This window comes from Microchirus variegatus (genome assembly GCF_963457635.1).
Source record: "Microchirus variegatus genome assembly, chromosome: 11".
NCBI classification, from domain to species: domain Eukaryota; kingdom Metazoa; phylum Chordata; class Actinopteri; order Pleuronectiformes; family Soleidae; genus Microchirus; species Microchirus variegatus.
The window spans coordinates 15,367,808-15,394,580 of NC_139812.1; the positions used below are offsets into that span (position 1 = coordinate 15,367,808).

Sequence of the window (26,773 nt, forward strand, 5' to 3'; positions counted from 1 at the left end):
GAAGCGCCGTCGATAGGTTTTTGCCCTTCTTCTGGTCTCCAGTACCACGACTCGCTCAGCGAGACAACGGAGAGACCTTTCCACCGAGCCCGGCCATGGACGAACAGGCAGGGCCCGGTGTGTTCTTTAACAACAACAACAACTCCGTTTTACCCGGCGGTGGCAAAGGACCGCTGCCTGATGGCGACGCTGGGGAGGCGGCCAGGGCGCAGTACAGTATCCCGGGGATCTTGCACTTCCTGCAGCACGAATGGGCCCGATTCGAAGTGGAGAGAGCACAATGGGAGGTAGAGCGGGCCGAATTACAGGTAAAAACCACCACATTTAAGGCGCTCGCCGCCGTATATTAAATGCGCTACCCGGGCCTTTTTAAAACAAGCGTTGAGTTTTTGTTTTTGATTGTTCTGGTTGTAAAGCTAGCTTGTTAGCATTAGCATAAGAGCTAAAGGAGCTGTAGCGCCCCCCTGATCCGACTACTCGACGGCTGTTCGAGATCTATTTACTGTGACTGCATCCATTGAACTTCTTACTGCTATATGAAGTTGTAAGAAAAACTTCAGGTATGTGTTTTTATGTAGAAACGTGTAATTAAACGATCGACTGGTGGCTGCTACAACTCGCTTAATACTTTAAGTGAGGAAAGACAAAGTCCATCGTTACCTGCGTATAGCTTCACGTATAGAAGAACCCCGCCTTGATTTTTACTGAACTTAATCTTTAATCACAGAAAATGAAGTGGAGGAGAGATCGTTAGTGATTTAATCGAACTGCTGTCAATGGTGATGGACAACATCCACAACACAACAGACCGTGGAGCCATTATGTCTTCGTCATGGACGTTATTGTCATTCGCTTGCTAAACCTAAAGTAATTATCGGTATACAAGTAGACCGATTGGTAGATTGCCGTTTGTATTACTGGGCATCAGCTAATTACTATTTGTGTAAGTTAACATATTTATTCTCCGTCAGAAACTTCACTAAACTAAATGGTGCTCAGTGCACTAAAACGTAAATTTTGTTTTTCATCCTAAAGTGTATTTGACCAGTTTAGTTTGTACATTAAACTAATATATACATACAAGTATAAGTGCACTTCTGCACAGAAAAAAATGTGTATGTTTTGTGAATCATTTGTTGCTGTTATATTGTATCAGGTTGTGGGGTTGCCCGGATTTATCAAGATCTAAAGATCAACATCATCGCAAAAAAAACCTATCACTCCACCTCTAATTAAATTGAACTTAGTTAACAGTCATAGTGTACTTAATTGGTCTATTCTTGATATACACCCCCTAAATACAAATACATACTCAGCTTTGTATAAGATGACAGAACACAGTGCTCCAGCAATACTAATTTCTGTTTGGAAACCTGTTAAATATTTGCGTTGCTTAAACTATAATTTATTGTTCTGCAAATACCCAAGGTCACTCTGAAGTCCTTGATTTGTTGTGGTTACCATTCCTACTGAAATTCCAACGCTGTCTCAATTAACTTTATTCCTTATTCCATCTTTGTTTGCCCCATGTGGGTGTCCTTCTCTGGTCAACTTACATGTATTTGCTTAACTCCTATGGGTTTTTGATGGGTCTCTATGTTAAATACTGTAATATTTGAAACCCTGTGGCTTGTACATTGTTTGTTTCACCTGATTCTAAGTTGAGAAAGAAACTGTCACAAACCGTCTACATGATTTCTTCATACTACAAGTACAGTGTGGAAAAAATGACCTTGGACACCATGTTCCAACTGCTCTTTTTAATCAAAGTTGGAGTAGGTATCATTACTGTTATTATTATTATTTTTTTTACTTTCTATATTTTTGAACCTTTTTTTGGGGGGTGGGCAACGGGAAGTTGTGGGCTTCATCAGCTGGCGTTTCCACTATCATACACATCTCAGCTAACAAAGGGACACAAGGGAGACCCTGCATCCTTTTTAGATTGGTGACGTATGCCTTGATCAGTGTAGTAGTTTTGAGTCATCATCCTCACAGGCTGGCCTTTGTATTAAGCTTCCTGTCTGCTGTCATGTAACAAGCATATCAAAGAAGCACCAGCAACTGTGGTGAAGCACAGTGAGGTTACTAAATGGCCTACTGGTTGGTTGGTTTCTGGTGGTAAAACTGTGCGCACACTATTTGAGTAATTGTTTTCATTGCATGTAACCCCATGAGGCTGGTTGATGTTTTTTCTCCGTCATTTGCCCTCCAGTAGATTGTTTTAAAAGTTCTTTTACACAATTGTCTTCTAACTCAGTGAAGCACATCTTTCTGTGGCATTTGTGGTCTGTGCCAGAGTAATAACAATTCATTGAGGATTGAAAAGCAATGAACATGCACATGGGATCAGCTGGGATTGTCACCAGTGCCCCCCGTGACCCTCATGTGGAGGATAAAACGGTAGAAGATGGATGGATAGATGTTACCTTTTTAGATTCCTTTTGAGATGTGCTAATATTGCTTTTTGCAACCGTATACACGCTACTTCAGAGCCTCAAAGTGTTTATCATCATGTTACACACATGCTTATTTTGCTTACATGTTCATTTAAAAAGTGAACTAAATGGCTAAAAAACATGTCCATTTAAATCTACACAAAGTATTTCACAACCCAGTGGATAATGATGTTTCCTTTCTTCTCGGTTGTGCAGACATTGAATGGAAAACAGTTGAAGCTGTGTCTTATGTCTCTGTTTTGGAGGAAGGCAAACCCCAGGGCTTGTAGGAATGTTGTCCAGTCAGGCTGTAAGATCACCCTCAGAGCCACTCCTCTCAACTCGTAACAGTCCAGTGCACTAAATTCTGTTGATGTGCAGTCAGTGTCTGTGTAATGCATGGGCTTCTGTCATTCATAATCAGGCTCCAGTTGAATGGTCATTGACTTTCAATTGATTGACTGAGTCAAGCTGATTTGCTTAGTGAGTGATAGCTTACAGCTGTCATTAGTCTGTTGTCATCTTGGTAGGGGAAGTAACTAGGGCTGAAACTAATGATCATTTCATTATGAGTTAATCACTTTATTTTTTGTGCTTTGAAATGTCAAATGAAAATAGTAAAAATAGTTATGTGGATTTCAGTGTATTGCTATGAATTTTTTCAGGCCAACAGTCCAAAACCGAAGAGGCTAAAACAAAGCAGTTTCTGAACTATTTCCATAGTTATTTAATTGAGTTGGTTAAAAAGATGTTCATCACTATTATAGAGAAAACCAGCAAATAAGTCACATTTCAAGAAGCTGAAAGTATAATTTATAAAAGTTTTTAATGTTGTTAACTTGACAATTTGAATAGTTATGTTGAGCTACTGTTCTTTTCATCTGTTAATCTTTTAATTTTTATCAAATCAGTAGTTGATTCATTCATCGTTGTGAACTTAATATTAATATATAGCATAATCATGTCTAAAACAATCATATTTGATGCAAATACAGTTGAATTTCAATGCTATTCCGTGATCGCATAGAATTTTTTTTTTTACCATAGACCACAATAGTAAAAGAGAGGCCAGTAAAACTGTTCTCAGGCATAGGCATTTATAGATCTTTGTATTCTATATTTTTAATTCATAGTTAGATAGGACCATTTAATTTAAGAGGCTAACTTATGTGTATACATGCTTATCTGCTTATGACAAAACAAAATGTTTATATTTGTGTATGACACAGTTTGTATAAATCCAGTTAATTCTCATGGAAATTGTTCCTATTTGGAATATTTCCAAATTCCTGAATGAAGATTCACATGGAAAGTTTCTGGAAATTTACTGGGAATGTTCCACCCCTTTGCAACCCCAATGTTTTTATTAATATTATGATATAGAGCTATTGATGTCACCCTGCAGATCGTACTTGCACACTAACACTCTTTTCTGGGCCTGATGACTGAGGTTGAGTAGTGTTACACCCTATCCAGGCCTCCAGTTATGGGGAAATCCCTGCTCCATAGAGTATCTTCTTGCCAGAAGTATCTGTCGGCAGCCATAATTTGACACCGGGAGAAGGTTGAAGGTGACTCGGAGTGTAAGGTGGCTTCATATGGGAGCAAACTGAATCATGGGTCAATTTATCTTCACTCTAAAGAAGAATCCACTCTGTTGCTATTTGAAAAGCTTTTAACACGTGCAGGATTATATGGCTCATTGTGTTATTCGCTTTTTTCCGCCCTATGTCTAACAGTGGGACAGCGAAAAATCAAAACATCTCAGTAGGATGGTTTATTACTGTCATCTCCTGTTTATTTTCACTAATAGCAAAGCCTGAGGCATGTTTAGCTCCATGGTTCAGCCCATGCACAAACATACCATAGCAGTCAGAAATTCAGGAATGGGAGTCACCATCATTCCTCAGTCGATACCACATCAACCGCCAAGCTGCAGTTATTTTTTGCCCTCTCAGTGTGCAGCTCTGAGTGGGAAAGTACAAAAAAGCAGATCACAGACTTCATCACAGAAATATAGAAGTACTGGTTACACAATGTTTTCGCTTTAGACATCTGAAGCTCTACAAATGTTAAAAACACCAGTTCATATAGAAACTAATGCTACATAACTGTTCACATCTTATCTTGTGTACCCAGGGTGCACAGTAGACCACAAAGGATTGGGCCCCAACTTAAGTCATTGGTTGAACACAGACAGACTGTGTTTAACAAAGACAGTTACTGCAGCTAATTTCAACTATAAATTTGGCACAGGGGAAAAAAAGTAGCTTAGAATAGTTAGTTTTACCTGTAGGAGAGCCCTAGAGGGAGCCATGTTTATAAAATCAAGTCCATCCATCCACTGCCTTCCCTCATTTTTACAGTAAATCTTAGGACACGAGTTAGTCTGAGTTGTTAATCAATACAATGGCCAAATCTAAATTCTTTTGTTTCTATGTGATATGCTGTGACGCAGTTCAATTTGTTCTCATTTACACTTCTAAATGGCCCAACAGAGTTTTAAGCCCAATTTTTTTTTCCTGCGTAAAGTGCTCTGCGTAGGTTACGCCATTGCTCACCATAGCCAAAAGCACAACAACCTTGCACAGCAACCCCTACTGATTGGGTGGGAAATTGCAGCGTGTATCCGTCCACGACGCAGAAGTATGAAGGCTCGAGGGGTCTCTGTGGTTATGCAGTCAGATAACGCATTACGCAGTCGAAGAAGTATAATGTGGCCTTTACAGAGCAGGTGTGTTTTTGCCATATTTCTACATGAACTACAGATATGCCATTTGTAAATTTGTAGTTCCTATGCTGTGGCATAGATTTCCACAGAAGACATCAACATTTTTTCAACTCAACTCTATAAATATGTTGAGATGATTCACACATTCACATTAAAGATAGAAACTGTTGAGTGTTTGTGCCTTCTCCCCCTGTGTAAAACGAACAGGAAAAGCAAGCAATGTTGTAGAGGGCAGGAGAGGCTTCTCTTAATTGGCTTTTAACGCAAAGATAAACCAAGATAAACCTGTTGTTTTACTTCACAATGGATTGAGGAAAACAAGATGTCACTCTTGCATGGATATAATTTCAAATTTGGGGTGAATAATTAAGCAAAACAACCACTTCCTCCAGTGTCTGTGCACATCATCATATGCCAGTTTGACAGACTGAAACAAAACCCTTACATCTACATTTAGTATTTAATTATATTGTGCAATAAATACTGTTATACAGTATAATTATTCCGACCTCTGCACTGGATGCAACTCTCTAAATGTCAAGGGAAACCATACAGTCATTTCAAAATGAGAATTTATATTGTCCAAAGTTCCTTCTGTACCTCTGTTTATGCAAGTCTGCAAGAAGAGATTTTGTCACCTGAAGCTAGAAAGTGAAGTCGGGTTCATTTTGATAGACCTGCAGGACAGGTTAGAGGGCACCAGCTGACTCTATACTGCTGCTCTTGGTTGACTGCGTTTTCTAGGAAGAAAATGTGTCTTTGTCTAAACCTGTTCTATTTCTTTGAATTTATATCATGAAATTGAGCACTTAACCAGCGTTGTTTGAGATCATTGACATCATCATTCAGTCCTGTAATAATCTACACAAATGCACATTAATTAATATTAATTAGTTGACATTCATTTGATAATAATAATAGTAGGTTTAAAAGTGTTTTAAGTTTTCTGGTTATGTTTTTTTGTTTCCATCAATGATACTGATTATCTTTGGTCTGTGGACAAAGCAATACTTTTGAGGATGTTGTCCTTTTGAGGTTTTCATTTTTATGGAAGTAAAACATTATTCCAGAAAATAATCGATGGACCATTTGATAACGAAGGGAGAAAGATTACATTTTGCACCAAACTAGCCACTTGTCAGACTTGTCATCTTTATGACTTCTATTTCATCCCTCTTCAGTGCGTGTCTACTTTCTACACCATAAAGCTGTTTGTCCAATGTGGTTCTGCCAGGACCTGGCCTTACAGTCACATTTGTCAGGGAAAGTGCTGATGTCGAAAAATGTCTGCATGTGTGAGCCTTCTAGAATATTTATGCAGCAAGATGGGATGTAGCACCCATGTCTTTAAGGGTGCTTTCACACCTTTGGTGCGCACCAAATGCTGTGGTTCGGAAGGTTTGCGTAGGTGTGAATGTAATCTTGGTCCTTTGGTGCGCAAACAAATCAACCGGTCGTCTCAGACCGCTTTATCCCCCCTACTTTGGTACGGTTCCTCTGGTGTGAAAGCAACCAGGCCTAATGGGACAAAACTGTATAGTTAAATGCATTATGGGTATCGGATGAGATATGGGTCTGGTTCCGGTGTTGATGATCTTCGCGGCCTATTTTGGTCCGTTTAGAACTATGCATATGTGAAAGCAAACTGTACCCATGTCTGTTTGCTATATTGTAACTTTTTTCTTGGTGCGGGCCAAAGCAATTGAACTATAGGTCTGAAAGCGCCCTAAGAAGACCGATTAGAAGTGTTATTTCGGTAAGGTCCCATACCAGTTTTTCAAGGTTGGGAAACCTTGTAGGGCGTTCACTTATCCACAATGTAAATGTCTGTTTGAACTTTGGAGAGGTAGGGGTTTCGATCTTAAACCCTAAAACCTGCTCATGTTTACCAATATAACAAACGTGTCTCTCTTTTATAAAGTAAGAAAGTGATGTTATGTTGTTTTCACAGCCAGGGTGAATTTCTTAACCTAAAGTTTTGCTGTGACAATGGCTGAAACATGCAATCTCACATACATCACAGACCCTCGCTTGACTTATAGTGATTACCAAGTACAAGCAGTTACTCTTGTATAATGTTATAAGTGTTACTCTTATTATTACCTATACAGTCTTCTCATATACTACATACCCCTCCTGTTAAAAGGAGTTTTCTCTCTACTGTTGCCATTAGGGACAGCTTGATGCTACTTCTGAGGTTGATATCACTGCACTAAGTAGCTAACGACAAAGACATCAGTCCAATATAGCCTTTTTTTCTTTGTCTTTTATCCTAAAACAAGTTCTCATAGTTCTCAAGATCACTGCAGTGTACTTTCCTCACTAACATTCTGGTCACGTAATGTAGATGGTGCTCGTCTCTCTTTACAACCTGTGATTAGTGAAGCATTTATGTGATGTTTTGTATTGGGTTTTCTTACCCAATACAAAACTTAATTGTGTGCACTCTTTGTTAGCTAACACTGCAGTGTGAACTTGATGTGAGATGTGTCACAGCAGAGTGTAAAATGAAGCTCATGTGGAAACTTTTGATGAAATTAACAACTCCTTTGAATAAGAGTTTAGACAAAAACAAAAGGTGTGTTTTTAATTGTGAGGAATCCCTGGCATTGTAACAGTTTATTATTATTTTTTTTTTCTGGGCGTATTGTACACAGAGTTCCCACAGCTTCTTGAAATCCTTGAAAGATTGAATTTGAAAAAGAGAAATGACATGGGTCACTGAATGTGCTTCTTGAATTTTGTGCAAGAAAGAAGTCAAGTTGATATTTAGTTAAATGTCTCCTGTCGTCGATGCATTTTTTTTTTACGATGCCACCTCCTGTTTCATGCACCCTGCATTGCTTGATGTCCATAGACAAGGCCTACATAACAAACGTCAAGTCATAATTACAAGCGGTGTTGTGGGCACTGTACGCTCTCTCTCCGCCGTTGACGTGAGATTCCATGCAGAACAATGAGCGAGTAACGTTAAGCAAGATAGAGCAAATTATGTGATGCCTGGGAAATGCAAATTCCGAGATATCACAAAAGAAAATTACAAAGACTGCCTTGCCCGAGATCCGAAGGACCATCACTTGGCCGGATGCTGAGTGTGCTGCAAATAAATAAAAGTAGACGCCATGGGTGAAACCGCTCTTGCAAGTTGCCCTCCCATCTTAATCTGTCTCAGCACATTTGGTCCTTGAATTTGAGGTAATTGGCCCTAGAATGTCATAGAATTTGTTGACAATCAAGATGTGGGAACTCTGTGTACAAGATGATTTATTGTCCTGTACAGTTGTACAAAAGTACATTTTGGCTTATTGCAGATAACTGAGAAGAAGTCTTAACTAAAGGCCACAGTATACTTCTCCGACTGCATTACCACAGAGACCCCCCAAGCCTTCATACCGGTGCCGGAGACGACGGAGAGGCTCTCCGGCGACGTAGAGGGGTCTCCGTAACCTACGTAGAGCACTTTACGCAGGAGTATAAATTGGGCTGAAGTCTGTGCAGCTCACTGTCTCATCCTCACCCTCAAAGTCTGCGCCTGCTTCTAAGTGCTCTGTGGATCTTTATTCCAATCTTTGTCCCAAAACTCAGTCATATGATTGTGTAACATGTGTACATACACTCACTATGAATCCTTAATACAGATTTTTTCTTAGGTGGAATGTGGTTGTGCAAAAAGTAAACACTTAAATTGGTCTCAGTGGAGGTGAAGAAACAGCTGGTTGTGAAACTTGAGTTAGTGGTTTTGATGGCAGTGTTGAATCTTAGCAAGTTTGCATCAACACAATAATATGACTTGGTTTATCAATTTTCTTTGATTAGCAAAAATAAGTTCAAGATTCCAGATTAAGGCATTACTAAATTAATCGGCAACTATTTTGATAATCGATAATCGGTTTGAAGCTTTTTTCATGATTAAACCCAGATTTCTGATTGTTTTAGCTTCTTAAATGTGAATATTTTCTTAGTTTCTTTGCTCCACATAAACAAAGAAATCATTAAAACTGAATCATTTTCGTTTGTGAACAAAACAAAGACTTTAGAGAACATCTTCCTTTCCAGATTTGACAAACACTCATCAACGTTTTTTAACATTTTATGACATTTTATGACCAAACAATTCGTCGATTAATTGAGAAAATAATCGACAGATTAATCGATTACGAAAATAGTCGTTAGTTGCAGCTCTAATTGTAAGCTTCCTGTCTTTTTTCAGTTAAATTTTTTTTTTGCATCATTTCAGGCAGCATCATCAGAACTGTGCTTATGCTAGTACTGCCATTGCTGGGTGATACTGTATATCAATACTATATCTGTATTGTGACATGAGACAAGATATCATCTTAGATGTTGGATGCCATCACATCATGATCAATAAACTAGGTGTTATCTGAAATGAAAGGTAATGACAGGTTTACATGTAATACAGATCATAAGCAGTAGATCTTTTATTTGAGAAGTGAACAAAAACCAACAGGTTTTTCTATCTGGAATGGTCTTAGTTTATGTATTGGGCTTTTTTTTTTGCTTTTTTTTACATTTATCAGTGGACATGGCTGTCAAATGTGGGTATTCTAGAATTGTTATTGTAAGCATCCTGCCTCTGATATTTTGCTGCCCTTTTCCCCTGTTGATTCCAGTTTAATGGTATTTGTGGAATGTACTTGTCAAGTTATAAGGTTGGCCATTGTGGTGCGCATTCATTTGTGTGAACTACGAGTGTAAACCCGATGTTTGCTGAAACAGAGGTCGTTTGCATTGTAAATTTGGGATTTTGTTTCTCTGAACTCTGACCACGATGAAGGGCCAGCATGTGTGTGAATTTGTTGATGCGTAAGCCCCGAAGCTGTGTTCAGTATTCAGTAAGTATTCAGACTTTTTTTTTTCCAAATTAGGTGAGGTCAGGCTTGCTGCTCACTGTTCACTCTGTCTAGGTGCCTCACTGTGTTGTTGATGTCATTGGGGATGGTGCTGATGAAAACATGTCTGGAAATCATGAATATCAGACTTGAAGATTTTCTTCTATGAGTATAAATAGCAGTGACTCTTTGTAGTTGTCATTTATTCACTGACTGAAAATCTGAGCTGACGAGTCTGAATAGCTGTTTTCTACTCATCCCTTCTGTCTAGTAATACATTGCCAATACATTTGTAACTATTTATATAATTTAAAATGCTGACGTGCTTGTGTGTGCAATATGTGTGAAAGATGCAGCAATTTTTCATAATTGTTTGGTCCATAAATTGTCAGAGAGTGTTGACAAATGTCTAATGTCTAAGCAGGGGATAGAGTGATAGGTGTTGTTTTATCTTACTTTATCTTACCACAATTTAACCAGAGGCTGGGGTTAATTTCCTCCTGAGTCTGTCTCCTGTGCCTTTTCCTGGCTCTGAAAGGTCCTATGCTCCAGATGGAAGCCCCATTCTACATGTCTTACTCAGACAGACTAAGGAGCCCTTATCCAGCAGCCCAATAATGCAGTCAGTGTGAGGCAGGGAATTAAATGCTTCCTGTGTCTCTTTATGGCCCAAGTTGACTCATTGCATTTCTCCCAAGGTTAATGTTTGATGGAGGAGAGATGGTGAGCCAGAGATTCACAGAGCTGCACTCTTCTCTGTCTCTGGCACCACAGGGCACCAGGGGACAGGGCTTCATGTGGACAAGGAAGTGAATGGTCACTCACTATCTCAGTCATCACAGATGTACAGTCTGCATGGATAGCAAAAACCCGAACCAGTGACCTCATTCTGAAAAAGACATTATTCAGTTTTTAAGAGCTGCTCTTAGAATATTCAATGTTACAGAGCACAGTCTGATTATGACTCACATCCACACTTCTACTGCTGTGATTTAAGCCGCATGTATATCCACATAATGTGACTAAAGTCAGAATATGCCACATCGTAATCCAAATGTTACTTTTTTCAAATATAATTTTATTCAAATTTAGGTCAGCAGAAAATGCTATTTACAAGACTGTGTCTTGATTAGACTACAGTGTTGATCAGGATGTGGTTACCAACGTGGTTTGTGACCTATGAACTGTAGTATATAGCATTTTCCCCTCATGTCATATAAAGCTTGATTACTCCCATGTCCTTTGTTGACATTTTCTCTATTCATCACCTGCCTAGCTTCTTGTTACTGTAACTGAGCTTATAAACACACTTAGGGCCTTTTTGGGAAGTTTAATCTGTTTAAGGTTTTGGCTTTGTATATTAACTCTCAGCAATAGCTGTGGATGTGGAAATGTGTAAAGTCAGAGGCATATTAAATTTAGTTAATATTGTCTGTCGTGATTCCTGAATACATCAGTATCGATCCAGCTGAGGCAAGATGCGCATAAAGCAGGATAAACGGGATTAGACTCTGCATGTCTAAGGTAAAGTTATGTATAAGCTGTGCCGATCCATCTTTCAAGAGCATCAGTTATTGGCATCTATGCAGACTGCTGGCTTTTGACTGATGCCAGCTAAACTTGGTGCTAACTGGACCAGTCCCATTAAAGCTAAGGGCTCTGGAGCTGTAGTTAAGAGTGTTCCTCTGCACAGAAATGTGGATGGTAAAAAAAGCTGTTATTGGAATACAGTCGTGACTCATTGTTGCAGGCGGCAGCAGCAGCAGCAGAGCTACTTGGTATCCGTGTGAAACTGGGATTCAGCCCACTCAAACTCACACCGTCCTTAGCATGTAGCGTGAAAGGCAGGGAGTTCATTCCCTCTTAAGATGGAACTGTGGCTTTAATGCTTGTGGTGCTGTTCTTTGTCCTTAATGAAACAGATCTCCCAGCTCACCACTGTTGTTAAGTATCATTGTTTTTGTTTTCCAAAAAATACTGTTGCTCTGTCATCTTATCTTAGCTGCAGGCTAGTGGCACATAGATCTACATTTTGCCAGAGAAGGTATAAAAATGTACTAACTAATTAATTATAGCATGAAGCCAAATTACATAGCCAAAGAACATAGGCAAACAAACGGCAGAAATTACATATTGACCAGAAGTGTTAGATACAATATCTGCCAGCATAAAAACACTCGCATTTGCAGGTAATGTTAGCAGTGCAGTAACAGCTTTAAATTGCATTATTTTTCTTATGAGTTTTCTATTATAGGTATCATGTTAGATTATAGGTATTATAGATATATCACTGTACAGCTTTAAATTGCATTATTTTTCTTATGAGTTTTATATTATAGATATCATGTTAGTTTATAGGTATTATAGATATATCACTGTTCTTGCTTCAGCACTCAAGTCATTTGGTTTGTTTCATCACATGTACAATGCCTTCCTAAACAATGGAGAAAATTGTGACCTATGCTGTTCCAGTTGTAAAATGAAATACTTTTAGAATTAGGACACTTTTTTTCTCAATACATGTGTCATCTCTGCTGTAGTGAATTCTACACCGTGACCTAGCCTTGACTGCTTTAAGTAGAGTGTGTGTGGTAGTGGTGCAGGCGGGGGTACACAGCAGTGTAATTTAATGTAATGCTGACTCAGACTAAGTGCGTCAACAGCTGCAGCCTGTTACTGAAGAGAGACAGTGGTGTGCCGAGGGAAGGTATTTTAGAAGAGGGAGAGGGACAGTTGATGTGTGGGAGAGCGAGTAGGTTTGATTAAAATAGAATAGTACTTTTATTTCCCATCATTTCATGAATGTTTTGACATCCTGCTATTTCAGTTGAAACAAATGTAGTTCATTGATGTTGCCTCATCGAAGGCATGTCTTTGTTGCCAGATAGTCACTTAATACAGTAATATTGACTCTATTTATATGCAGCAAAATCTCATACTACTTTCAAATGTGATGTGACATAACTATTTTTGTGTTCTCAGGCCCAGATTGCCTTCCTGCAGGGGGAGAGAAAAGGCCAGGAGAACTTGAAGAAAGACCTTGTGAGGAGGATCAAAATGCTTGAGTATGCGCTGAAGCAAGAGAGGTGAGTGCCATTACTGCCCACTACTGCCTCAGCCCACCCACTGCACACAAAAATACCTTGGCTAGTCAGCAACAACTGCAGTGATGCTCCTAAAAATAAAGACCTGCCTTTGAGAAATACAGGAAAGGAAAATGTGGCAGTGTGAGGGTGGGACTAGCACTTTACACACTCAAGCTTTGCATGTATCCCTACTACAAGATTGTATTTGACATGCACTGTAAAAGGACTGCTGGTGTTAAAAGGATTTCCAGTGTCTCCTTGTTCATGTTCATGCATAGTAGGCCATTGGCTCAGCTGGTGTCAGCAGAGGTAGTAATGGAGGGAGAGTGCCAGAGAGATTCCCTGGAGTCCAGCTGGTATGATGTCTCTGGATTAGAGCATGTGTAGGCAGGAAGGCGTTGCTGTCGGACGTCGATAGCTTTACACTGTCCTCTTTGGAAGGACGAGATGAGAAACTGTGGCCCCAAAAGGGTCCTCTCTCTACCAAAGACGAGGTCACTCTTGCCACTTCTCTTTCTCCAGCAAACCAGAAGAATGGCATTGTTTTCATTCTCATGTTCACTAGGCCGTAATCATCACACAAAAGCTCCCCATGGTAGTCGCAGTGATACGCATGGCATTTGCCTTCCTCCTTGGACGCATGATTGAACCTTCGAACAGAGATATATTGGTGATTTCAACATGTTGCTGTTACATGGTACTTTAAGCCACTGAGCTTATAATTCAGGCAGACTGACAAAGTATTTTTGTACTAGTGTTTTTACTTCAATTATTTAATAGTAAATGCAGGTTGTCATGCACAGTTTTCCTGTAATTTCAGGTTTACCTCTAAATGAAGTACTTTTTTTTTTTATAACCACTCTTATTTTCTGGCAAGAGTTGACTTCTAATGTAATGTCTTAATCGTTGGATTGTAATGCGGTCCATGTATAGCCAGGTAATCCAGTCACTGTCTCCTCCCTTTACATAACTGCTCTGTGATCAACAGTGGAAGACTTGTATTAGAAAATGACACGCTGGGAATGTGTGGAATTCTATGAATGCAAAAAAAATAAAGCATTCAGCCAGGCAACAGTTAAGTTGTCCCTGGACAAAATGAAAACTGGCAATAGAAAGAAATGAAAATGTAGGTAATCTTAAAGAAATAAGATGCAACATTTCAGCAATAAAGTATCGTAAAATAACTCAATTTAATCTATTGTCTTTTCATTTTATTTTGTCTATTTGTCTCCGATGGATCAATAGTACTTATTGTCGTTAGCTGTGCGTTCTGCTCTCTCCCTGTAAAGTGTGAGAGCTTTGGCAGCAGAACAACAATCCCCATGATCCCACGTTCTGCTTCCTGACATCGTCAAACTAGGTATTCTGTTATCGTTTTGATTGAGACACCCCTAGTGGCAGCATTAACTTACTGTGCATTTAATTTGTGCCGGGAGCTGGGAGACTCTTGGCTAATGAATGCCTTCACAGAATATGTTAGTGCTTTGTCTTTCCTTCTGATGTTAGTGTCCCCTGAGAGGAACATTGTCGTTAGCGTTGTTAAGTGTGGACTCATCCTGTTTCTTGTGTACTGTGTATTTATCTACTTTTCTCCACTACGATCACTATGGACTCTGCCTCAGGAGCAACACTTAACCCAGGATTACTACCACTTTACCCAGTTGCTAAGCAACAGGTCATGTATCCAAGGGTATTTCAAAGCAATATCAGAAATTGCTTTCTGAATGTAGGGTGTACCCAATTTAGAATGAATTTGATTTAGATGGGAGTTGCTTCCTCTGGATGATGGGAGGAGTGATCTGGTGGGGCTTTGTGAACTGAAAGATGCGAGAGCCAGCCCTGGTGCTGTATTAACTCTTAATACAATCACTGATCGCTGATATGGTGATCTCTGTGCAGGCTTTGGGAAAAAACATTTCTCTATTGCAAAGTGTGATACAAACAAAACCACATTTCAGTGGAATCCTGTTGTGATTATCTGCACAGTATATTATTGGATAAAAAGTTGTTTGTAGATTACAACTCCGAAGCAAATTGTTATCTCAAACTAACAAAGTTTAAAGATTCTACATTTGCTACAATATTATATAGTACCGTTGTTGTTTTTTTGCACAAAAAAAGCCAAAATGCTCACTGTTCATGTGAAATTTGACAGGTTGTTTTTAGGTTTGTATGAAATGTATCAAATGTAAAACCTAAACTGGATTACAGTTAAAACAAGCAGTGAATATGTCAATTTAGGGATGATTTTAATGATTAATACATTAGGAAAATTATCGTTAAATGCAGCTGTATTTTCTATAAGATATTCACTTGACATTGAGCTATGCGACCCTACAGATTACTAGCTGGAATTTCTGTGAAAACTTGCTGTCTCTCCTCAAACATTTTCCATCAACCCTGTTTGCTTATTTGTCTGCCTCCATCTTTTGTTTTTCTTTACTTCCAGAGCAAAGTACCACAAGTTAAAATATGGGACAGAGTTAAACCAAGGTGACATGAAGCCTCCGAGCTATGACTCCGGTAAGTCTTGCTGCGTGCTCCACCTCTTCATACTAAATCACTGCTGTGTTCACATACCTCAGGTGATAGGATTGTTACACGCGCAGAAGCTGCACTCATGTTGAGTCTTGTTTGCCTTGGTAGGTGTCTTCACTGTGTCCTTTCATAAATCACGAATGAGAGCCTTTGTTGTTACAGCTGTACTGTACAAATATCACTGTCAGCTACTTGAGTCAGAAAACAACAGATTTTTTTTAATGGTAAGGATTTGAGGCATTTATTACAGTAAATGTGAGGAAGAAAAGTGGCCTTTACTGTGTCAATAAAGGATTGTTTCACCCACATTACAAAACATGTTTTACTCTTCTCTAGTCATGTTTGTCCATGGAGCCATGCAGATATTTCTGGTTTTATTTGTCCAGCTTTGCCTTGGATAATTCCATTTTCAACCAAATACAATGCTGGTGAATTGAATTGAATGAATTCCACAGAACTGCCTTCTTGCTGTTCCAAATACAATTGAGATACCATTGTGAACGAATAGAGTCACCAAGCCCTGTTTGAAAAACATGATTATCCCCACAAATAACTTAAGTCCTTTTAAGATAACATGGAGAATAGTTCCTTCAGAGCTTAGAAATTTGACAAACTGAACTGGAATGCTGTGGCAGCTCCACCTGAACCTGATCATATGATATTATTGAAAAGTTCTAGAACAGCATCTATATGGACATCATGGTGTAATTAATAAAAACAAAAATATCTATAGAATCAAATCTTTCAGATACTGTTGGTCTCACTTGACTTTTTAATTTATTCTATCTCACCACATTTTTTTTTTTTATCCCTGTATCACTTCTATATCAGCACACAACCTGTTTCTTGTTGCATTCTAGCGTAATTGGCCTCTCATTTTCAAGTCATTCACTGCCATTTAGTCGGATTGAGATTATTTCTTCTCCTCTCTGCTCATCTCTATTCATGAGGGATGTTCAAAGCATTCAAGCCCTTGAAGTGTTGATGATCTAGGGGAGGGGATGTGAAGGCGAGAGAGGTGTTAGGTGGAGGGGATGGAAAAGAAGTGGGAGCTGTACCACGTGTGTATTGTGGTGCAGCTGCCCACTCCTCACCCCTCTAAATTAGGCATGACCTATTTTTTGGTTCATCCTCTTCTCGCTGGCCTGCCAAATCAGCCCACCCACAAACACACACACACATTTCACCCAATCTAAATCTGATTAACACTCTGTCCTCCATGCAGAAGTCCCAGCTGACTCATGAATGAGGTGCTGAGGTTGTTGAAAATCGAAGTGAGCTTTTAATCCCGTCACTGCTTGCCAACATCTCTGACATAAAACAGCCATAAAGAGTGTGTTCTTTATTCTAGATTTTGCAGGTAGTGATTTGTTGTCCTTTCTAGTTTGTCATGGGACATGGGTGGAGCTGAATCCAGCCATTTTAAAAGTGCTGGAGATGCATCATTAAGTATCATATGTCTTGTTTTAGCATCACGAACAGGATATTGCAGCTCAGAGAGTTTCTTATTTCCCCTGTTTTCTACTGTTTCCAACTATTAAAATATTAAATATCTTAATTGGGGTCTTTATATAAGTTGTTTTTTTCAGTTCCAAATCCAGCCAACTACTACAGTAAACTGGCTGAGCTGCTTAAAATTGGTTAGTTCACTGATACTTTAATGAGAATTTCGTCCTATTTATCTCAAATCTAAACACTGAGCACTGGATGTGTGTAATTGCCAGGATGTTGTGATGAAGGAATATTCTGGTTGTGTTTAGAGAGTGGAAATAATGTTGGTGCCTGTTGTGTTTGTGGAGTCCTTATTTGTGTCCTTCTCTACTCCAGATGAGGCCAATGAGAACGAGACTTCTGGGTCATTCAATAATCAGCTGTCCTGGAAACAAGGCCGTCAGCTCCTCAGACAGTAAGTGGACATGTTTCTTATCCTTCTGTGACAGTCCTCTACCCAGGAAACAAAACCACTGCACAAAAATAAACTGCATTGAAATAGGACACAGTTGACAGGCCCCCTTGTCCCACAGCAGTGCAGTCGTTTTTATTATGTCGCGCTGTTCTGCATGAAAAGTACGGCCAAGGAATGGGGAGTGTTGTTGTTCTATCCTTATAGCGGAAGCTGAGGTTGTCACAGGGCCAAGTCGATGTCTGTGTAGAAGGGAGAGCTGAGTGGCAGGACAGACAAAGACGATGTTGTGTTACAAGTCACGCCCCTGATTCCTGAACTCTGACATGGTATCTGAAACCACACACTTCAGCAGCAATATGCTGGGTTGTTTGGTTCAGAGTACACAAGTAAAAGCAGCATAATTAAAGGCGTTTTTTTAAAGAGCAACACACTGGGATCTCTGTAGAAATGGCGTCACTGTCAGATGTGTCAGACTGTCTGGTTTGTTGAACTGTGTCAGCGGTGCTGCAGAATAAAAAACCGTGGGAAATGGCTCCCTCACATGGGCAGCATTAATCACTGCATGCAGATTTCCTCAGTAGGCTCCATCAATTCATTAATCCTCATCTTACTCTCTCTCCAGTCAGTCCCTGTAAATAATCCAGTCCCCAGTCCTTTTCTCAGACGCCATAAGGCAGCCCCCACACGTCATCTGCCCCAACTGATAAAGCAGCCATTTTATTCTTGATTGTGTCAGGGATGGATCAATAATGTGCTAACACACATGCACACGCTCACACACCCACACACTCACACACAGTCAGCTGTCCCCGCAGATTGCTAAAGGTTCTTCTGCAACCCCACAGGGTAGGTGTGATATTTGATGAGTAGCATATCTCGCCTTAGCAGAGCCGATACTGTTAACTAGACCTCAGCTAGAGGAAATTACATTATTCACAGTATCAAGTAATCCTCCTCATCTTGCTTGACAGTAGTCACAATATCACAAAATTACAAATAAACTACAGATTAACAATAATACAACCTGTTATTTGCCGTTTTTGTCTTGTTCCAGATACCTGCAGGAAGTGGGCTACACAGACACCATCTTAGACGTGAAGTCCCAACGCGTTCGAGCGCTGCTAGGACTCGCTGGAGATGGCGGAGGGAGGACAGGAGAAAGATCCAGTACTGAGCCCATGGTAAATGGGACGGACACGAAGGGCATGGGCACCAGAGGGTGAGTATACTCTTTATTCCGAAAGACTGTACAAAATGTTTACACTCTTCGATCAGTGAATCGATCTCATATCATTCGCCCGAGTCAACCTTGTGTGCCTCTCCTCACAAGTCACTCCTCCTTTTCTCTCAAAATGCTCTTGCCAGATCACTAGTCTAATCTGTGGTTACTATCCGAGTGAGCTTGTGAGAAAGCACAGATGGCGAAACTGTGGAGATTCTCCTGTTGTTGTGAGCACATCTCACCCAGGCAATCTCCTACGCTGTTCAGCATGTGAATGTCAAACTTCAGAGAATCTCTAGACCCAAATTATCTACAGTTTGTGTCTAAAAACAGCTTTGCAATGCTCTTGTTAGTTGTGTGTAAGAGTCGAAACTCAGGCCACCATGTGAATTAAACAAACAAAGATTTCACCGTAAATCACTGTGTAAAGTAGCCTTGCAGGTGTACAACACACAATAACCTTAGCTGCATAATGCTGCAATAACATAAGCTTTGTAATTTGCACATTGTGAGAACAATCTTCATTGTGTATTCATTCTATAGGAAAGCTGAGTTGTCTGACACGAGCGCGGTATTAGAGGCCTTCAAGTTCATTGAGAATGCAGCTGCTGAGTTCAGTGACGAAGATGAGGACGATGACAGTGAGGGCAAGGACAGGACTCATGTTGAGTCCAGAACGGTAAGAAAACATTGCTCCTTCACTTTGTGCACAAAAACTTTAATTTACACAGAACTTGAACTTGCATTAATCATGTATTTCCTACAGATCCTGAGAAAGAAGCCACCATCAACATCAACGTCAACACCTGCCAGTATGGACACCACTGAGGACCCTGATACAGAGGAAGCACTGAAGGGATTCGACTTCCTGTCAAGTCCTGATGAGATGGACACTTCGCCAGAGTCCAGAGGCACTGGGGACGGCACAGAGTGGGGTGAGTCACTGATCAGAAATACACAGTTTGAAATGCAGAGTAGCGCTCAATGAAAAGTACTTTTTAGACACTACAGATACTGTACAACATGTTCAGGGTTTTTCGCCAGTGTAATTCAGGCCTGCCAGCTCGCCTGGCCAAAACTGTCCCACTGCCAGACATCTTCTAGGTCACTTGCCACTGGGCTTAACCATTATCCTGGGGGAAACCCCGATGTCCAATATTTTAATGTTTTCTTTAGCCCAATAAGATTTTTTGTCTACAAATTTTTCCGAGGCAATGAAAAGACAGCTAATTATTTTACAATGTAATTGTATAATTTCTATTGTAAATTTTACTTTGGGGACTGTTCATGGAGTACTTGTCATCACATGTCATGTTGTGGTCATAAATCATAGTGTTAGGAGTTTCTGTGTTTAACCCATAGTTTGTGATCTCCTCCACTGTGTTCCCATAGCCAGCTTGTGATCCACTCCTGTGTGTTGTCAAATCAACATGATTCCCTTTGAGCCTCTTTGACGAAAGCCAAACATGTTTTAGTCTCATTCTGTGGTCCGTCTTTTTATTTGAACATGGTTTGAAGCATTTGACGCTTATGTATACAACAATTTGATGATTTCAGTGTGAGGTTTTTAAACTTTATTGATTCAGAATCCACATGTTCAAAGAAAGAATTTCAACCTGGGTTTGAGCCCCTTCACCACCTCCAAATAGAAAAGAAACCCCAAGAATAACAAACAAACTGCTTAAAGAGGCGATGCTCATCTCAGGTCCTAAAGCCTGCATCTCTCCTGGAGGCTCGTGAAACCTCCAGAAGAGCAGGAGTTTGAGAGAGGTCTCACCCGGCTAGGCCACTCCAGCCTCGACCAGAGCAGTTGCTCAACAGCCTCTTGGTCTGGTTTTGTTCCCCCTGTGTAGAGAAAGACGAGCAAGGTCCAATTTCTGAGGCCTGGGACGTGGACCCGGGCCTGATAACCAAACTCAAGGAGCAGTACAGAAAGGAGCGCAAGGGGAAAAAGGGGGTGAAGAGTAAGTCCTCTTAGGCGTTGCCGCCTCCCTCCCTCCTTCTTACTCCTCTCTCTTGAGCCTGACTTTCAGCCGGAAGGCCTCAAATCAAATACAAAACATCTTTTCTATTTTTTTTCCTCCTCATCTCTTTATCCAGCTGCTCCTTGTTATGCCTCTGTCCTCTTGTCTGTCATTTCATCCTCAGTGTTATCTGTTTTCTCTTGCAATGTGCTGCACGTACAAAACCTGTCTCCATCACTGTGATGCTTTGGTGCATGTTTTTCTGTCCTGTTTAAAATGTTTTCATTTGTTGTTCACTTCATCATATCCAGTTATCAAAAGACTAATGCGATAGCCACGACACATTCACCCGTGTCCCATCTGGGCTCCAGTTGTTGATATGCCCTTGCAGTATTCTCTACAGGAATTACATAATTATCACCAACTTCATCCCCATCTGTCAGCCATGTTGATACCACAGTAATAAGTACTTTGGTGCTGATGTAAACAGATATTAATTAAATGCTTTCTCAGAGACAGAGAAGTGACTCAGCTGAATATGAATTCTCTCAGAATAAAAACCCACTTCAGATTCATTCAGTGGCTGCGAGTTGTTTGATTATTATTATTTTTTTAAGATTAATATGGTCTAAGCTCTGTATTGCTGCTGTTCTTTTTTCTGTGATTCTTAAACCTTGCTTCCTCCTCTTGTTTTACGTTTTTTTTTTTTTTTTTTCATACTGGATCAGGCCTTTATCACTGTTGTGGTTGTGTGGGAAATGGATAATTCGGTCAGTTTTGAATTTTATTTCTTTATGTCAGAATTAAACTTAAATTAAAACATAAATCGATGAATAAACATCAATAATTTGTGAATGAATCTGAATCCACATCACCAACACCAAGAGATAAGCGTGCCTCCGAAGTGTGCCAACAATTTTTCTACCTCTTCAGTTCATGTATCATGGACGTTTCTGCAGATTTTCCTTAAGTTTCTTTTCTTTTTACAAAGTCTCATTTATTAATTTTCTTCTCTTTTCAGTGCTTCTCTCCTTTCACAATCATCTTTTGTTTTATTTTAAGTATTGACCTTTCATGCATTTAGTCTCTGTTTTTTTCCTCCCTTCACTTAACTCTCTGTCTGTGTCTGTGTTGTAACTCTTGTGACTTGACTCATTAAATAGGGCCAAACCGGTCCAAACTGCAGGACATGCTTGCTAACCTGAGAGATGCGGAGGACTTGTCCCACATGCAGCCTCCATCCGCCCCACAATCCCGGCCCAATGCGGTTCGCTTCAACGAGCACGAGGGGAACCGAGCGGATGAAGGTGCTCAAATGAAAAGACCGGCGGTCTAATTGACCTCTTAGATTTGTCGTAAATGCTTTTGACTACTTGTTAACTGTTTCAGTGGCTGAATTTTTATTTACTTGTTCTTTTCCCAGTTGAGGCAATGACCTTCCCGCCCACCTCTGGGAAGGCGTTCATTATGGGCACAGATGAGGCCATGGAGAGTGAGCTGGGCCTGGGGGAACTGGCTGGTCTCACCGTGGCCAACGAGGCTGACAGTCTGGCTTATGATGTAAGTAGGAAAAAGCTGGAGGGATTTAAAATGTCTATTTTTTGTTCATGTTATCATTGGAGCCTTATGAGAAACAACCCTCCCACCGCCCTCCCTTAATTTGCACCATATTTAGCGCAGTAGCATTATAAGCTGATAACATGCCAATTATGTCTCAAACGGCTATTTTTATAGATGGTGTGGTTTTTGGGTTAATTTCAGTATTTCCCAAAAGTAACATGGTTTAAGGATTAGAACAAAGAATCATCATCATCATAGAAATTGCACTCTGATGAGATGATGTGATCTCTCTTTCCAGATTGGCAACAACAAGGATGCCATGAGAAAAACGTGGAACCCCAAATTCACGCTGAGGAGCCATTTTGATGGGATTCGTGCTCTGGTCTTCCATCCTGTGGAGCCGGTCCTGATCACTGCTTCAGAAGACCACACGCTCAAGATGTGGAACCTGCAAAAGACCGCTCCTGCCAAAAAGTACAAATACCTTTACAATGAACAAGTCCATGTTTTCAAAACACAGGCTGCAGCATAACTTTTGTCCAGGGACGTAGGTTAACAGGGCCAAAGGATGACATTATTCGATCTTGCTGTTGACCGGGATATTTTTCATCACTTGCGTGTAGTGATTAAGTGAACAGGCTTGACGGAGTTTTAAAAAGAAGCAAAATACAGATCTAATGCTCAGTCCTAGGTTATATTCTCCTATAGAGACACTTTACACTCTGACAGCAGTGTAATTTGTGTCTCTGAGTGTGCATGTGGCACTCAGCTCAGTCACAAAGAAAAGCTCTGTTGTTTGATTACAGTCCCATAAGTATAATAGCTCATTTAATTTCTGCACTGTAACTTAATTCAGCAACTGGAAACTGTTCCCATATGGCAAAGTACTGAAAGCCCTGTTCTCATTGAGACATTGAGATTATGTCACAATCAAAACTCTGCAGCCCACACACACAGTTTGTAGAAGTGCATTTATTTTTAGGTTAAGCTAAAAAAAACTGATGGATCATTTGACAAGTTGACAAATCCTATTACTGTTATTTCAAATATATTTTTTGGTAAACAAGATTTTAGGGTGCGTTTTGGTTTTATATAATGGAATTAATCACCTTCCTCTTTGCCCACAGGAGTACTTCTTTAGACGTGGAACCCATCTACACATTCAGGGCCCACAGGTAAAAACATACACTTTTTTTTAAACTTTTGTTCTACTTGTTAGTTAATCAATGTCAGGTTTTGACATGTCTTTGTTAAAACCACAGGGGGGCAGTACTGAGCGTGGTAATGAGCAGTACAGGGGAGCAGTGTTTCAGTGGAGGTGTTGACGGAACAATTCAGTGTTGGAACACTCCCAATCCTAACATTGATCCATACGATTCCTACGGTAACAATTTAGCATGGATTAAGATCTGAAGATTTATCTATTTATATATATATATATATATATATATATATATATATATATATATATATATATATATATATATAAATAAAACCATGCCAACTGACTGCTGTTTTGTTTTTTCTGTGACAGACCCATCAGTGCTGCGTGGAGCATTGAGTGGACACACTGACTCAGTGTGGGGTTTGGTGTACAGCAGTGCGCACCAGCGCCTCCTTTCCTGCTCTGCAGACGGCACTGTGAGGCTGTGGGACGCCAACACCACCTCCCCTGCCCTTGCAGTATTCAATGACAACAAAAGTACGGACCTGATTTATTTATTTATTTATTTTTTTGTAACGTCATTCCTCTAAATATTTGTTTTAATGAATAATTATTTAACATTAACTACACAATTCTTCTCTGCACCAGAGCTGGGAATTCCCTCTTCTGTAGATCTGGTGTGCAGTGAACCTGCCCACCTGGTCACATCCTTCACAAATGGGCAAATTGGCCTCTTCAACATGGAAACCAGTCAGCTTGTTCTCAGCCTGGAGTCCAATTTGGAACCAGGTAGGTGTGGGGTTAACTATACTGTAGGTTTATGAGGCCGACTAAAGAGCTACTTGAACTGAAAAATACCCTGAAGCAGCAAATAAGGTCATAGTTTAACTTCTAACCAGGTATTTGTTGGGATGTGTCAGATTTGGTCGCACTCTATCTAACATCAAGCCACAGTTAACATGGTCGACTTCCACACATACAATTATATTTCCCTTGGTGCAGTGAATGTTCCTCTCCGCTGTGTGATGTTAAACGTGTTAAACATCTGTTTTCACCCAGGCACCCCCTGTCAGATCAATAAGGTCCTCAGCCATCCGACTCTTCCCATCACCATCACAGCACAGGAGGACAGACACATCAAGTTCTATGACAACAACAGTGGGAAGCTGATTCACTCCATGGTGGCTCACCTGGATGCTGTCACCAGCTTAGCCGTAGATCCAAACGGCCTTTATCTCATGTCAGGCAGTAAGTTCCTGTTAAAAAAAAAAAGCGCCACCTATGAATTCTCCACCACTTTGAATTTGTCTCCCATAAAATCGCAAAGGTCTTTGCAAAATGATACGCTTTGTTTTTTATTGTTTTTTTTGTTCATGTATTCATATTTTTCCAACCTTTGTCCAGTGAATACAGCTGAGATGTTTAGTTCACCTATCAGAATGAAGAACAAAGATGAAGACATTAAAAAAACATTAAAAATATTAAATAAGCAAATGCACAGAGCTGGGACTGTTTACAATCATCATTCAATATGTCCTGGTGTGAATAGTGCTAAGGTTTCAGTTAGTAGTGCAGGTGCAGGTTTCTCAGCATATTGTCTCTGTAAATATCACAGATTCTTTGTTTCAAAGACACAGTAAACTTATTCTGCTTGCTTGGATATCTCAATAATAAGCTTTTCTCTTGCACCCTTTCTCCTGTAACTCCTCTCCTCCTCCACAGGTCACGACTGCTCTATCCGTCTGTGGAACATGGAGAGTAAAACCTGCATCCAGGAGTTCACGGCCCACAGAAAGAAGTTTGAGGAATCGATCCACGATGTGGCGTTCCATCCATCTAAATGCTACATCGCCAGCGCCGGTGCAGACGCTCTCGCCAAGGTGTTTGTATGACGCGGAGCTGCAGTCTCTCCCTGCAGCCCCGCTCTCTGACTCAGCCTCCCGTGATCAGGGACCAATAGAGACACACCGCAGGGGAAGGACACACAAACATGGGTCCAGTCCCACCTCACACAGCCCACTGGTTTCCTGTTGGACTGGCAGACCATGTAGCCGCTAGCCTCAAATGGGCCATGACTCTCAATAAAACGTGTTGGCAGGGAGGAACTGATCTCTAGTCCTCAATCTACCATCCAGGCAGGCCTGGGTGTGACCAGTTACAGACCCCTGTGCCCCCCCCACAGACAGAATTTAACCTCCATAGTTAGGAGGCTCAGGACAAGTGTTAAGAGTGTGGAATGGAGGAATGAGGTTTCAAGCTGGTCTTTTTGCCCCTGTGACTTCACGCTCATCCTAAATCTCTCTGGCCCTTGACCTCTCAGACAAAGCCAGAGATGGGCCTTTTCCTCCGAGTCAGGTTTTGTGTTTGCGTTGTTCCAGAAAAGTGGGGTACTGAACACTTCTTGGAGCTGCTGTCGAAGCCTCTCACTTCTTCTCTGCTTCCCAGACTGACTCTGCTTGCTGGCCTGCCTTTATTTTCCTTTTTAAAAACATGTATTTGACAAACGTGCCTTTGCTTTAAAAAGGTCTTGAAATTGTTATTTTAACAAGCTTGATTTTGGGAACGGGAGGGAGGGAGAAAGGGAGGGACACGGCACAGTAATGAAGCTGGTTGTCACATTGTTGTCGATTTTGACATTGGATGTAAAATTACAAATGCTTATAATAAACAAAAATATATATTCAGTCTTAAAAATTACTGTGCAGCGTGAGTTTGAGTGCTCCTTTTTTGATAAGTGTGGTTGGGGAATTTTGTGCATTTCAAGGCAAAGCTGGTAGATACAGACTATTAACTATAATGCCTGTTTGTTAGATTCAAGTAATTGTACACTTCGGAAGTAAGATTACAAACATATGTGTCCAAAGTAAACCATCTTGGTTATATAATTACAATTCAAACATGGTTCTTGATGTCCATTTTAGGAATAACTAATTAATTTTGGCCAGTTTGCTCTTGTTTGAATTGAATGGCTTGTACTGTATGTAGTTTTCCCCAATTGTGTGGACATGCTTGACTACAGTGTGATGTATCATGTTCAGATATTTACAGTAGTCCAGTGTTTAGCAGGAACCTAGTGCAGTACTGTAGGACTATTTGACACAATGAGTGGCCCCATCCAACACTGAGGGAAGACAAATGTCCTGCTAATTCCAGTTTATTGTAAACTGTGTGAAATGACCCTGGATTTAAAGAAAGTAAGAAAGAAAAAAAAAATCAAGGTATGTTGTACATGTAGAGTACAGCTTAAAATGAGCCATTTTCTCAGTCACTGGTTTGTATATGAAAGTATGTTCAAAATAAAACCTGCTGT

The 26,773-nt window shown here is 40.3% G+C and overlaps 1 protein-coding gene across 2 annotated transcripts; it reads left to right on the plus strand.

Annotated features, from left to right (window-relative positions):
- On the plus strand, window positions 1-26,006 carry LOC310934447 (striatin-like). Of its 2 annotated transcripts, XM_083898175.1 has the most exons (17): window positions 1-308; window positions 13,005-13,108; window positions 15,558-15,631; window positions 17,474-17,552; window positions 18,607-18,771; window positions 19,318-19,453; window positions 19,541-19,709; window positions 20,628-20,738; window positions 21,902-22,045; window positions 22,162-22,298; window positions 22,597-22,772; window positions 23,426-23,473; window positions 23,561-23,682; window positions 23,833-24,000; window positions 24,112-24,252; window positions 24,523-24,711; window positions 25,186-26,006. In XM_083898175.1, exons 1-17 carry the CDS (start codon window positions 96-98, stop codon window positions 25,353-25,355), a joined length of 2,346 nt encoding a protein of 781 aa, XP_083754301.1. In that variant the 5' UTR covers window positions 1-95; the 3' UTR covers window positions 25,356-26,006. The 2 variants fall into 2 exon arrangements, with proteins under 2 accessions (XP_083754301.1, XP_083754302.1); XM_083898176.1 differs by lacking the exon at window positions 20,628-20,738.
- The last annotated feature ends 767 nt before the right edge of the window (window positions 26,007-26,773 follow it).

Bases quoted from the DNA above. Each gene is read 5' to 3' on its own strand.
- LOC310934447 (XM_083898175.1), top strand. From the start codon at position 96: ATGGACGAACAGGCAGGGCCCGGTGTGTTCTTTAACAACAACAACAAC. The intron at 22,046-22,161 runs GTGCTCAAATGA...TTCTTTTCCCAG, and splicing joins GGGGAACCGAGCGGATGAAG to TTGAGGCAATGACCTTCCCG. The intron at 23,683-23,832 runs GTAACAATTTAG...TTTCTGTGACAG, and splicing joins TGATCCATACGATTCCTACG to ACCCATCAGTGCTGCGTGGA.